Below are 15,096 nucleotides of genomic sequence, written 5' to 3'. Positions count from 1 at the left end.
CCATTGCCCAAAGTCACCTAGGGCCAGGAATAGTAAATGTGGGGTATTTTGAAGGTCTTTCTAACAAAGCCTAGTGGGAGATTTGGTGTGACTAAGGTTTTGTAAGGTTTCTTTCCAGTCCTGATGCCTCTGTGAGTCTTCCCATAACCCAAGTGCTCTGCAGAATGAGTCCAGGGAGTTGTGATCTTACCAAGGTTTATGAGAAGAAGAATTTCTCACATTCTTTCTCCTCATCCTAGGTTTATTACTCATTATCACTGCTTGGGAGAGAAAAAGCTTTAACATGAACAAGTATGTATGACAACTTTATCAATAATCTATGATTATAATAAAGATTCAGGAATAGATATTGAGTTAAATCATTTGATTTTAAGACCTAACATTATTAGTATAAATTATTTGTTGTTAAACATCTCATATGTGTTAGATATTGATTGCATCGCCACTCCTTCCAAGAAGTTTAAATGTTATTTGAGAAAAGAGGTCTTTTTCTTTTAATGCAGTAATTGACTGAAAGAAGTAAAAATAAATTGATAGATTATATTATTTATCCTTTTCGTTTCCAGGTAAAAGTTATTAAAAACTCTCTAATAGCTATTATAGACAATTCCAACTTTATTTTAACTGTAGAGACATTAAAACATAACAATTCTACATCTTCATTTAGTCTCATTTAACATTTAACAAACTTGATTATCATCTTGGGTATCTCTTCTCCCTTCCCAAATATTCAATTAAATTACCATGCAAAATTTTCTTACCACAAACGTTGACTTCTTTCATATTCTTTGTTTCTGCTCTTGGAGACTTTTCTGCAAAGATTATTAGCATTATTCATTAGTTGATGATGTTCAATAATCCAATAATTGACTCTGAGAAATTGACTCACGGTTTGAACATTATGATTGTATATTTCAATATTTCGTTCAAGGATTTTGAGTCTTTGCTTTGTTAGGATATTTCATGTACATAATTTTAATCTGAATCTGAATCTGAAGTTCAACAGAGATGCTTGAGCTAGAATTTCTAGTGAAAATATTGGATTTGGGGTAGTCTTGAAGATAATTTTGTAGGATATGCTGACCTAAGAATCACCTTGGGAATGTAACAGTGGTAGAAAAGCCAAAAAAAAGCATGTGAAATGAGAAATCTATAGAGGCAAGAATAAATTAACAAGGATGTTTAGAAATTTGATTTCAGAACAAACAGCGCAGTTTAAAAGGAAGAAGCACATACAAAAATAAAAGGAAGAAGCATATACAAAAATAAGAAGCACATACAAAAATAAGAGAAGCACATACAAAAATAATACTTTGCTTTATTGGCAGAGAGACAAGACACATGATCAGAAATATGCAGCAGTCATTTGTCTCAAAATCTTTACATATCTCAGTGCATTAGAAATTTTTGAACATGTATCCCAAATATATGTGTATTTATTTAAAATCGTGAGTGTGATTTTGATGTATCATTACCTATATCTCAAGGGCAAGTTTCTTTATAATGATAATAGATTTAAATTCATATTTTGATAAATTTGTGTTAAAGAAATTTCAGCAACTTTTCATTTTTTATTAGATTTGAGTGTCATTTAATCTTATAATATGACTGAAGAAAAGCTTGAGTGGAAATAGAAATGTCAGCTTTGCTGTTTTTTGTCATTCTTATGTTTATATTAGTTTTAATTTCAATACATGGTTTGCTTGCAGGAAGTGTTTAAGGTCACTTCTCCATTTTTTGTTGGTTACTTTATGTAAAAACTATGATAGTATGTTCTAGAAATCTACTTAAATATGGACAGCTAACCCGCAGCACGCTGACAGTACATGAACTGGTATGTGCAGCACTGTCAACACCTTCACTTTGTATAGTTCTCAGCGCTCCTCAGAGGCCTCTCCTGTACCTACAGACATGTGGCCATCTGACATACAAACAGATGAGACGAGTGCCCTCAATGTCTGAAATATCAGTGAAGTTCACTTTTTTATGTCTTCAGATTTTAAAAGTTTTAAGTCTTTCTGCATCCAGAAGCAGAGTAAACACCCACCTCAGACCCATCCCCATAAGCTAATAAAAATCTGGATAAGCAATGTATGATTTGCGATAATAATAAAAGGTTGAAATGTGTAACTCTGTGGTGAAGCACTTGAGCTTTAGAGACACAAAAACGTACTCTGTCTCTTATTAACTATGTGATGCTAGGGAATTTATGGCATCTCTTCAAACCTTCATGTACCTATCTGTGAAATGTTTGTACTTTATTTCTAGCGACCTCATATTTCTATTTTTATTATTATTATTTTTTTCCCTCTTTAATTCCCCCCACCACTTTCACCCCTGACCCATGGATGTTGACATTTCCCCTTAAAGGACTGATCTCTGAAGGCAGGGCATCACCTCCCACATGCTCAGGGCTTATGCTTGGGGCATGCACCCGGGGCCTGGTGCACCAGGGGTATGGTCCGTGGCTCCACCTGGGGCACAAACCCAAGACCTTCTGTGTGCAAAGCAGATGTGCTAACTGCTACACTATGGAGCTACCCGCTCATATTGATATTTTAAAAACTAAATTATATCATACATATGATATATGACATATGACATATGTATGATATACACATTGTAATTTACAAATATTTTAAGAATTCTAATTTTAATGATATGAGAGGAAGATGAGAATTTGTAGGTAAAGTTCACACCAAGATACCTTTTTTCAAAGATGGAGGAAATATATTTGGTTGCAGCGGGAAAAGCCAGCTAAAGATTAGACTAGGGAAAAAATTGTAAACTCTTCACAATGATCTTATACTATGTATATTAAATAGTATTGTGATACACAGTTGGAAAATTTAGTTTTTAAAATTAGTCCTTATTTTGGTGGGAATTAATGAGATAGAAAGAGGAAAATGTAGAAAAAAATCTGATGAGAACAAATTCTGCACAATGAATCAGAAAATTATTCTTATTCTTCTCACTAGAGGGTTTAAAAAGGCTGATCCATGCAAAGAGAGGGCCAGCTCATGAGATGCATATACATATTTTGTGAACTGAAACAAACATGTTTTCATAAGCAATGTCTTTATAAGTCACACATGTAACAGGGAAGCAGCCTGGTGTGGTGGCAAGAGTGTGAGACTTGGATGTCAAAGGTCTGATTTGAGATTGTAGAGCCAGACTATGAAAATCACAACCACTTTCATATCCCTTAGTAGTATTTGTTTTATTGTCCTTATAAGCATATTGTGAGAATAAATGATGTATATCTAAAAAATCATTCAAACTTGTAAATTTCTAAACAAATTTCATTTGTTGCTATTACTATTAATTACAATGATTGTAGATCATTAAGAATTAGTTAAAACTTTCTAAAAATCTAATATTCAGGAACAATATCTTAAAGATTAAATTCAGTTGTTGACTAATTTTCAACAGGTCAGTTTATTGCATTTTCTCATAATTTTTGTTTTTTAAGTGACATGCTTTTTGTGAATAATTTCTCCTAACTTAGTAATAATATCCATTGTAATAAGTAGCAATTAAATATGGAAACATAAATCTATTTTTGTTTTTTACTTACTTTACTTCATAAAGTTCCTTTATGACATCACATATGTGCGCATGCAAATATATTTGATATTTATCTACAAATATCTAACTATCTATCTATCATCTATCATCTATCTACCTATTATCTATCTATCTATCTATCTATCTATCTATCTACCTATCATCTATCTATCTATCTATCTATCTATCTATCTATCTATCTATCATCTATCTATCATATATATATAAGCTTGTCTTAGTTTATATGATATTAACTGGCTATTTATAAGAAGGGAATTTGGATATAGTAGTATATAAAAAAATCAGTTACTCAGACATTTTTTCTGTACTCTGCCACTTAGTATGCTAAACTGTGTACTTAATCATTTTCTAAGGGAAAACACACAGAATTATAAATAGATTTTTCTTGAAATAGAGACACCCAACAAGACAGTTCTGAAGTGTGTGATTAACTTGAAATAATGGTGGCCCTTAGAGTTTCAGGATTTTTTTTTACTTCATAACACTTTAGGTTTGTCATTACCTTAGGTGAACTCAATTCTCCAGGAAAGAAAATGCCAAATTAATTTTCTGTGATTCGCATCATCAATATAGCTAGGATAGGAGGAAAAAAAAAAAGTCTTTACCATTTATGAGATTCTGGGCAGCTATTTTTTTAAACTTATGTCACAAAAGCTGATGAACTTGCTATACTCTGATAATGATTATGGACTCAGAAATAAATCTTCACACAGATAAATGATATTAAAAAAGTGTGTGCATGCAGGTGTGTGCTAACATGTGTGCGCAAACACACAAATTTATTTACTGTGAAGAGTTCAAGAATAGTATTTTATTGGATTTTCCCTGATACAAGACGTAATGAAATAAGTTCTTTCAAAATAAATGTTTCTCTGCCTTGCTGTCTTAAGTATACTGTGATGCAATGGATGAACACTATTCAATTTCTAAAGGTTTTCAGGACAGATTGCACATGCTACCTTACTCATTCCTTGCCAAGATTTCATCACCCACATTTTTTCAGAAAGTTTATAGCTAAAAATAACCAAAAAATCTTATATTTTTTGTTTGAGCAAAAATTGATTACAAAAATAACTAACCATAAATCTTTGTACAGTACAGTAAAATATACCTAACAGGCATTATAACTTGGTTAATAATGATTTGATATATAGATAAATTTGGTTGAAATGCTGATGTTTAATAAACTAATAAATGACTTTTCTAAGCTATATCATTCTAGTAAGTTTTTTTTTTAAATACGCTGCCTTTTAAGTACATGCTAGTATACAATATTGTCATTAATTTGGGATTAAGAAAGCAATTCTGTAATTTTTTCTTAATTCTTGTTTTCTCTCAAATGTATTAAAACTTATTCAACAAATTTCTGAAAGTGCTACAAACCAGGTGTGCCCATAAAATAAAAGCAAAATAATTCAAAGAAAGCTGAACTTAAACACTTAAGCATACAAGCAGAAAAAAGGGCTATCATAAATAGTAAAGATTTATTGTATTATTGACTATTCCAATGGTACTAGAGGAAAAAAATTTAAATAGTGAAAATGACAAGATAAGAAAAGTAATGAGAAGAAAGAATGATATGTAATCAAGAGTTGTCATTTTAGAAATACCTAACCTGGCATTTTCCAAGGAGAGTTATGTGGAGCACTAATATATCATGGTGTATTATGTTGTGATTGATTAATGGATGTTTTCCCAAGAGTACTTTAATCAAAGAAATTTTAAAAATTTTTGCATGTTATATTCCCTTTTTACGAGTCATAGTATATCTAAAATTTCTGAGAAATCTTAAATTAATTGGAAATTTGTAAATATTTTCATTAGGGTAAAATGTACATAACATAAAATTTACCATTTTTTAAGTATGCCAGTCACTGTTTCTAAGTACAGTCACAATGTTGTACAACCAGCACCATTATCTAATTCTATGTATATTGTTTTGCAATTATTTATTTACCCATGAAACAGTTTCCTTCTGGAATATCTTTTGATTTTGATATGTCCCAAGATTATATTTATAGAAACATGATCTAATCCAATCCTCTCATTTAAAAAATAAAAATAAAAAATGCGATCTTGGGAGAATCAATGCCTTGCTCAAGATTGGACAATCAGTGTCTCATACAGAGTTCCCATTTTCAAGAACAGGGCCTTTTCTCTTTCAAGGTATTATTTTTCCTGTCTCTACTTATGTTGCCTAGGTCTGATGATCTAGTAATCTACAGACAATACATTAATATTTTTGTAGAAAAATTCCGAATTAAAGCAAGTATTTCTCAAGATCCAAATGTCAGTATTTGATCTTTTCTTATGGCTGAGTAGTATTCCATTATATATGAAAATATCGCGCTAAGCAAAATAAGTCAGATCAAAAAAAATCAAGAAACGTATGATTTCACTCATATGTGAGGTATAAAACTGAAAGTAATGAGCAAATAAAACAAACAAACAAAAACTCATAGACAACAGTATGGTGGTTACCAGAGGGAAAAACAGGTGGCGGGGAGGTCGGAAAGGGTAAAGAGTGTTAAAAATATGGTGACAGAAAGAGAATTAACTTTGGTTGGTGAACAAACAATAAATCTACAGATGGTGTATGATAGAATTGTACACTTGAAACCAATATAATTGTATTAACCAACGTTGCCTCAGTAAATTTAATTTAAAAAAAAACAAGTATTTCTGATCTTTAAAAAGGCGCATTACTTTCAAAAGCTACATTGTATTTGTCTTATAACTCCCTCATTGTGATTTTATTGGGAGAACTTTCATTGTAAGAACTCTCTGTAATTTATACACTTCTGTTCTTAGGTCTTTTCAAGATTGTGGCTGATAAAACTCCATACCTTACTATGGAAGAAATTACAAGGACTACTCACATTGGATCAAGTAGACTAGGGCATCCTTGCTTCTATCATGAGAAGGATATAAAAGTAGAGAATCTCATTGTAAAGCAGGGTGAGCAAATCATGCTCAACTCAGTTGAAGAGATCAATGGAGAAATATTGGTGAACTGTGGAGTGGTAAGGAATCATCAAAACCACTCATTTACTTTGCCTTTGTCACAAGAAGGAGAATTCTATGAGTGTGAAGACGAACATATTTATACCCTAAAGGAGATTGTCGAATGGAAGATCCCCAAGAACCGAACACGAACTGTGAAACTTACAGATTTTTCAAATAAGTGGGATTTAAAGAATCCCTTCCCTAAAGGCTTTTATGGTGCCCTGATTCTGAAACCTGTTTATGAAATTCAAGGTGTGATGAAATGTAAGTATCCACTAAGAATGATACTGTATGAGCAAGAGCATTGTGGGATTTGGGAAAGGAAGACTTTACAGTTTAAAGAATGGGACTCTGTCCCCCATTTGCCCATTAAGCTTTCTGAGAGTTAAGAGTATCATCTATAAATAATCAAAGCACATATTTGTTGCAAGGATCAAATTGAATAATGTATATAAACATATAAATTAAATTATGTGGTACTATCCAAGTGTAAGGTGCTGTAACTGTCTCATAAAAACAGATTAAAACCCTCACTGCTAGTTAAACATGGTCAGAAAAAACAGCTACTTTTTAAAATAATGTGTTTGGTTAGAAAGAGGCTTTCTTGTATGGAGATAGTCAACAAAGAGGTTAAAATGAAGTTTCCTTAATGTGTTTCTTACTCCTATTTTTGTGACAACCTTTTTTTTGGCCACCATTATTGGTCACAGATCTCTGTTAGCTGGAAGTCTCTCTGACTTAAGAGAAATGGTGTGACAAATTGATTCTCATGTCAGTGTGTTTAAATATGTATTCTTCAGAGGATTATGTATTTTAAAGTAAGAAAAGCTGGAGAACATCATTACCATAAAGGAATTAATATCTTGAATTTTCAAGATTAGGCACATAATCAGGGCAAGTTTGGAGAAAGAGCTCTGAACCTGCAGTCAAAAGTCCTAGATTTTAACTCTGGATTGATAACAATAAGTTGAAGATTTGAGTGAGTCCATTTAAAGGGGGTGATGATATCCCTTTTGGCTGCCTCTTGGAGTTGTTTTGAGAATAAAATAAGGTTCATTTTGGTACTTTATATAATACACTTGAGAACATAAAGCAGTATATAAAAATATTTTGTCAAAGTGTATCGCCCTCTCAAATTTTATGTACCTCTACTCTCATTAATATCGTTGGTCACTTATACAAGTAAGAAAAAATTGATGTGAACCTTTCGATATGTTTTAGAACTACATATTAAATTTTGTTAAATACAAATATTTAACCAGGAATTGATTAACTCATTTGAACTAACAGTATAAGTAGTGATTTTTTTAATACTACAAAAAATTGATGCCATGGCATAATTATTTTTAAAATGAAAAAAATTAAGGTCACAGACAATTATATTCTTCACATTAGTGTTTTGTTAGCTATCCCAAAATGTGCAATCAAAATTAAAAATTGAGTTTTTCTCAGTTTTCATAAATAATAGATAACATTTTATCATTTTAAAGTTTGTTAATTTTCTAAAACCATTGGCATTTCCTGTCACATAGCTGTAAATGAAGACCAGCCAGTCCAGAACCTGTCTATGAATGAGGTGGTTACAACATTTAATGAATTTAGATTAGGAATCAAGAAAGGCTTCTCTGAGGAAATAGCATTTAAACTAAGACCTGAAGAGTGGATGAATAGGCAAGGGAGGAGGGGAGGACTTTGGAGGAAGTGCTAGCAGCTTGTGGTAAAGCAGATAAGCAAGAGATTGGAGCTGCAGTGCACAGGGTATGAAGAAAGAGAAGAGAAGGCAGGTTGAGACAATGCCAAATCATGTAATGGGAGAGGTTGAATTAGTCATGGAGGATCTTAAAATATATGCTATGGGGTTAACATATGTCTAAAGGGCAAATTAATAGTGTTTTTTTTTTTTCAGCTGAGAGGAACAGGATCAGAGGAGTGTAGTGAGGTGGAGTACTGAGAGATTAATACAATAGTAAATTCAAAGGTACAGACAGAAAAGACATTGGTTTTAACAGTTATTTAAAAAGTACAACCAACAGGATTTGGAGGTCTAGTGGAAGAGGTAGAAAGTCAACCCTGCTCCAAGGCTCCTGGCTTGATCTACTGGCTGAATGGTGGTGCAGTTCATTAAAAATAAAACATTGACAGAAGAGCAGAGGATTTTAAGAGAATTGCTTAGGTGGACTTAAATATGGTTTCCTGCTAACCAAGATCCCTAAAGAAAGCCTTTGGTTGAGACAAAATCTTTCCCAAATGTTATAGTCCAATTTTCTTTCTTTAATAATATTAAATTTGAATTTTGATTTTAATTATTTTGCGTCCTTAATTTCTTAGAGATTATTTTAAACATTAGTTATTGTATAGCAAATTGGGGACAGATGCTCTATGAGACTGTTCTGTATGTGCACTGATTGCAAAACATTCTCTGGAAACAGAGGATGAGTATTCAACACATACTATCTAATTCTTCACAATTTTGTTGTGTTTTTCTTCTAAAGTGTAGACTATTCCATTTTATATTAATTTTGGTCTTGTTTTACGTTACTCTTTCTTAAATTAAAGATTCAAACTGCCTTAAAGTCAAGGCCATGTTACTAGGTTGCTTTCCAATGGCCTTGAGTGTCAGGCATAGTTCAAACCCTTCTTGGCAGGAGTTCTTTCTTTCTAAAATGACAGAAAAAAAAAAAATAGGTCTGAGCCAGGGATAGGAAGTTTTTGAGAAACTTTAGGGAGGAAAGTAAGATACAAAATATTGAGAATTATAGGAAGTTTTGAAATATTAAATTGCTAAAAAGAGAACATAGCAAGTAAATAGAGAAAAGAGGGAATAAAAAGTGTTCTACACCTAGAGCTAGTTTTCAATATGGTATTAATGAGAGAACTTAGGCTCCATAAACTAGAAAAGCAGCAAAAAGTATTCAAATGAAATATTTGTTCCTGGAAATTCTTGGTCATAATCTTCATCATAGGCCTAAAACCCCTCTAACTCTCACATATATTTTATAACTTTTTAAAAATTATGTCTTTTTAGAAAAGTTAGAAATAATTGTTCAAGACCTCTAAGTACTGGTCTCATAAGTCATAGACAAATCAATTCGTGCCTTTCACAGGAAGACAAAATTCATATTAGTGTAATGAATGAAATGCATATTATTTGCAAATGAATAATTGATTCAGCTATTTAAAGTTACTTCAAAAAGCCAAAAGTCTTTATTGTTAAAACTTTTAATGATGTTAAGTTTTGAAATATAAATTGATAATTATTTCTTCCCCAACTAAAAATTTAAGAGTTGGAAAGCTACATCTCCTTTTAGGAGAAAAACTCAGTGCCTTCCAAATTTTAGGGGTACAGTTATTCTCAAGTATATGACATACAAATTCGCTTACAAGCAGAAAGCTGAAATCATACAAGCAGAAAGATATCTGAAAGGCAGCATATAAATATTATATAATAGGTGATAAATGGTTAGCAGAAAAAGCACATTGATCTTTTAGTATTCTGAAAGACTATGTTTTTTTCTCATTTTATTTTTAAAAATCTAATTTTTATCAAAGTCAAATAAATCAAATAGTGGTAAAAATACTTATAACAAAGTTATCAGCAAACATAGTACCCTTGATCATTCCCAAATTTCCCCCACATTCTGCTATTCTGATGTAACTTCTTTAAATATTCTTTCCTTTCTTTCTTGTATTTGCATTTGCATTTCCAAATAACAAGGATTTTGCTATTTTTCAAGTCATCGACTTCAGACAGCAACTATCTACTCCACATTTGGTGATGAAGATTTAATTCTTCTCCGTTCCTACTTTCCCTTCCCCTTTCACATTCTCTCATTATGATAAGATATAGCTAAGCATTAGTATTTTTTTATTGTGACAATTCACTGCTGAATCAAGTGGCGTATAATGACTATAATTTTATTCCTGTATAACTCTGTCTTTCTATAATGATGACCTTATTGTTTCTTCATGCTTGGTTTTTTTCAGTCCTCTCCTAGGTCTTGAATGATTCTTCGACAACTCTATTTTTAAAAAGCTAAATGCAGTTTTCCACAGAGACCGAAGTGTGAAGAGATCTACCTTTTCTATATTTTTACTCCTGCAAGTATTCCTCCTGGAACCCTCCATCCTCATGCTCCAAATTGAATTTGTTGCTCTCTAGACCTACTGCATCGGTGCTTGTCTTAGCCAGCTCAGGCTACTATAACAAAAATACCATAATTGGGTAGCTATAAACAACAGAAATTTGTTTCTCATGTTTCTAGAGGATGGAAAGCTGAGAGTAGGGTGTCAGAAAAGTTAAGTTTGGTGAGCAACCTCTTCCTGGTTGCAGACTCCTGACTTCTCATTGTATCTTCACATGGTAAAGAATGGACAGGGGAAGCAAGCTCTCTCACAATTCTTATACGGTCATTAATCTCATTTATGAGGACTCTACTCTTATGACTTCATCTAATTTCAATCACCTCCCAAAGGCCCCATCTCCAAATACCATCGTATTAGGGGGTAGGGTTTTAAAATATGAATACGGGGGAACAGAAACATTTAGTCCTTAACAGTGCTGTCCTGGGACTTCCATTTACAATTGCCCTAGTGGTTCCCCTTTGGCTCGCTTTTGTGTTTACTAGCAATTTCTGAAATCAGATAATTCCTTTCTTGGTTTTCTTCCAGTTTTGAGAAGCCCATCTCCTACTTGTTCCCTGAAAAGGGCAGAGAATATTAATCAGAGGACCTGCATATTTGAGAAATCTTTATTCTACACTCACATAAGATTTGAAGTTTGTCTACATATAGAATTCCAAGTTGAAAATAATTTCTTCTCAGAATTTTGAAAGATTTGCTCACTCATGGTCTAGCTTCCAATTGCCTTTGAGAGATTATTTCATGGCATTCTGAAGTTTTAGAGCAATGTGCTTTGTGGTAGGTCTGTTATTTTGTTGTGATGGCAGGTTTCAAAACAGAAATTTAAGTCCTTCATTTCTGGGATAATTTATTTGATAATTTCCTTTTAATCATTTTTTTCCTCTTCTTTCTTTATATAACTTCTAATCTCATGTTGAAGCTTCCATAGTGATCTAGGACTCTTTTGTTCTCTATTTTATGTCTCCTTATCTTTTCTTTATCTTCAGGGGAAATTCCTTAACTACATTTCCAACCGTTTTAATGAATTTTTAATTTTAGCTATTATATTTTTAATGTCTAAGAGTTATTTCTTACATAATTTTAAAATGTTACCATGTTCTTATTTTAAGACTGTGATATCTCATTTCTCTGAGAATATTTTACAGTTTCTTAAAGTTTTCTACTGTTCTTTGCATTTTATCTGCTTCTCTGGAGCTTTTTTTTAAAAAAAGTTTTGATCTATCGTTCTTGTTAAATATTTTTCTCAAACCCTGGTTATTATTTACCATTTATTTATATTTACATGAGATACTTTTTTTTTTTAATTAACAAGTGAGGCACTATTTATACACAGGTTTTTTGTTTATGAATTCCAGGTTTCATTTTGCCAGTTTTTTCATTGGCATAATTGCCCACATTCAGGTTCTGTGAGTCTTTCCTCTATGACTTACTCAGTTTGATCTGAAGAATCTTGATGTCTTTTGGGGGTTATGAAACTACGTTAGCTGAACAAGAAAGTTGTGAGAGTTTCACTATTAGACTTACCCAGAGTTAGACTCACCTCCTTTGCTTTCAGGGCCATGCTTCTCCTCTGTTTGCCTATGCCAGGTTTTCATATTCTGGGACCTTGTATCTACTATTTCCTACAGAGACAGAAGTGGAAGGGATGGTCATTTAGCTTCCCCAAATTCGAGTTGGAAACCTGGGTTTAACCACTCTTCAGCATTCAAACAATTTTCTTCTTTTTGCCTCCTAGCTTCTCTTTCACCTTCAGAGGAGTTATATATCTTCAATTGGTAAGCCTATGAGGGGTTCTGTGGGGGCAAAAATGCTGACTTTCCATTAGACTCCTTAGGCACATAGGCTTTCCTGGTTCTATTTTGCCAAATCATTTACTATTCTTTCATGTGAGTTCTGTCTTTATTTAGTTTAAGGATGCAAGTATCTTATACATCCATTGAACTTTTTCCCCTCTTTTATTTTCCTTTTTACCTTTGCAGTAAATTTGAGGGAAGAAAGGGTTACAAATCAACATATTTCACCCATAAACTTCACTATTTACTTAAATTGGTCCTCACCCAGAGTTTTTCCTGAACCTAATATAATCCTAAAAGGACTGGTTGTTAATATTGCTAAATAATAAATGTAACACAAAGTTAATAATTTTAATAAAATAATTTTAAATAATTTATACAAATATAGTCAATTTCTTATGTATTTATTTTTATCTTCTCAATGCTTGAGATAGAGTAAATGTTAAATATCAAAACAATAAAATACACAAATATATTAATGAAGTGACTGAATAATTGTTTCTGTACATAAATATTGCCCAGTGCAAAGTTTCTATTTAGGTAACAAGTGGGTTTTCTCACTTACCATATCTAGATTTGATTTATTACAATGACATACTTATGAATTTAATAGCTAAGGAGAACAAATGTTCACTTCATGGCACAAAAGTTGATATCATTTATATTCATATAACAGGTTCAATTTTTATTAGTGATGCTTTTCCTAATGCGTATATGAAAATACTGTGATTTAACATGATGATTAGAACTAGTGGATGCTCCAGTCAGCTTCCATTTCATATTCTTTCTTTAGGCAGCAATCTATTACTAATAGAAATATCAAACAGCAAGCAGAGGAAAGGATATTTTTTATTATATATATGGATTTTTTCTTATACTATCAACTATTAATGTTTTATCAGTCAATATTCTCCAGAGTAACAATATGTGTAATATTATATGTAGTTAATATTATATATATACATAATTATTAATTAATGTACTTATTTATTACTTATTGACTTAAGGACTTGGCTCATGCAGTTATGAGGAGAGGCTGACATCCTGGAAACTCAGGCTAGAGTTAATGCTGCAGTTTGAGGCAGAATTTCTTCTTCTCTGGGAAAATTCCAGTTGTTGCTCATAAGGCCTTCAACTGATTGGATGAGCCTCAACCACATTATTGAGGGTAATGTCCTTCACTTAAACTCAACTGGTTTAGATGTTAGCCACAGTTACAAAATTAACTGGATACTATAGCCCAGTTAAGTTGACGCATAAAATGAACCATTACAAACATCAATGGAGAAAATATATGGAAATGTATCATCCGGTATAAAAAATGGCTATTCACTTTTCTTAGCTTTTATAAACTAAATGAAAATGTAAAAGACAGAACAGTGTTACAAATAAACCCATAGTGAAAGCCATTATATTCTTTCTAAATGACTCTTGATTTCTCAATGAAAGTCATAATGATTTTTTTTCTGCTACAAATATTAGAGAGCAATCCAAAAGGCACTTTTTCTAGTTATAAATACAAACAGCAGTGGAACAGAGAACCATCTAACAAAATGGAGATTTACAGTATAACATTTCTTAAGTTGAAATAAAGCTAAATAACTAGAAAAAAATAATTTGAAGAATACTCATAAAGAAAATTGAGACCAAATGAATGAACTATAAAGCATATTTTAATGTAAACGTCTGGAAGAAAGCAGAGCTCAGAAATTATTACTATATCTAATAATCACCATGAAGAGTATAATGTGATACAAAAATGTGAAACAAAACAATTCACTGGGTAATTGAGAGCTAGAGATGAAATTCATGTTTTGAGAAAAATAAGTACAATTTTGGGGAGTAAATGACAAATCAAAGAGAAAATGAAAATTTCTGACAAATATGTGAATTATTATTATCATTAAATAATAATATAAGAGGAACTAGAAACAGAAAAACTGCAGGGCCATAATTTACTTGTTTATAAAAAATATGTAGAAACAATCGCCTTGCCTTTAACACTGAATAAGTTTGCCTCAGTAGATTTCTAACCTCGTGCTACTAATTTAGGTCCAATAACAAAGGACAGGTCCTCATATACTGAGTTGAGACAGAGTATTCCGGAATTAAATATTAAATATTAATATTAAATATATTGCCCAACGTTACCCAAGCTTAAATGTAAATCTAATTTTCTCTTTAAAGATAATGTTTAGTGGAGTTCCCAAAATTCACAGGTAACTCAAAGAGTTGTTACAGTGGGAAATGCAGAAAAGCACCATATTATGATTAACATTAGCCCTAACTGTAACGGAACTTTCCCTGAAAGAATAAGCAGAAAGACAAGGTTTAGTGAAATGACTCAGCAGCATAGAGGAAACCAGTACAACCTTTATAGAAAAAAGAGAAATGGACATTTTTTTTTTTTTTACAAGAGCTCCCTCTGGATAACCACAAGCATACCCAAGCACGAGCAATTCATGTCTGCCAAGAAAGAAAATTTGGGAAGTCTAAACTAAGGTTTAATGAATGAATATACATTATAGTTACTTCAATTTAGTTTAGAGCTGGAAAATTTGTAATAAAT

General features: G+C 32.0%; 1 protein-coding gene across 5 annotated transcripts in view; it reads left to right on the top strand.

The window, feature by feature from the left end:
• Window positions 1-15,096, top strand: part of THEMIS (thymocyte selection associated) — a 160,346-nt gene that overhangs the window by 59,172 nt on the left and 86,078 nt on the right. For 3 of the 5 annotated variants that reach the window (XM_016157124.2, XM_036221581.1, XM_036221578.1), the window contains one exon: window positions 6,400-6,858. In XM_016157124.2, the coding sequence (XP_016012610.1) occupies window positions 6,400-6,858 (459 nt within the window). Of the gene's footprint in view, window positions 1-239; window positions 292-6,399; window positions 6,859-15,096 lie in introns of all 5 variants that reach the window. The other 2 variants (XM_036221583.1, XM_036221584.1) reach the window with 1 other exon arrangement.

The sequence above is a fragment of the Rousettus aegyptiacus genome, unplaced genomic scaffold (assembly GCF_014176215.1).
Source record: "Rousettus aegyptiacus isolate mRouAeg1 unplaced genomic scaffold, mRouAeg1.p scaffold_m13_p_1, whole genome shotgun sequence".
Taxonomy (NCBI): domain Eukaryota; kingdom Metazoa; phylum Chordata; class Mammalia; order Chiroptera; family Pteropodidae; genus Rousettus; species Rousettus aegyptiacus.
Note: the sequence above shows the minus strand (reverse complement) of the source record. Positions and strands in the feature narration are given on the sequence as shown.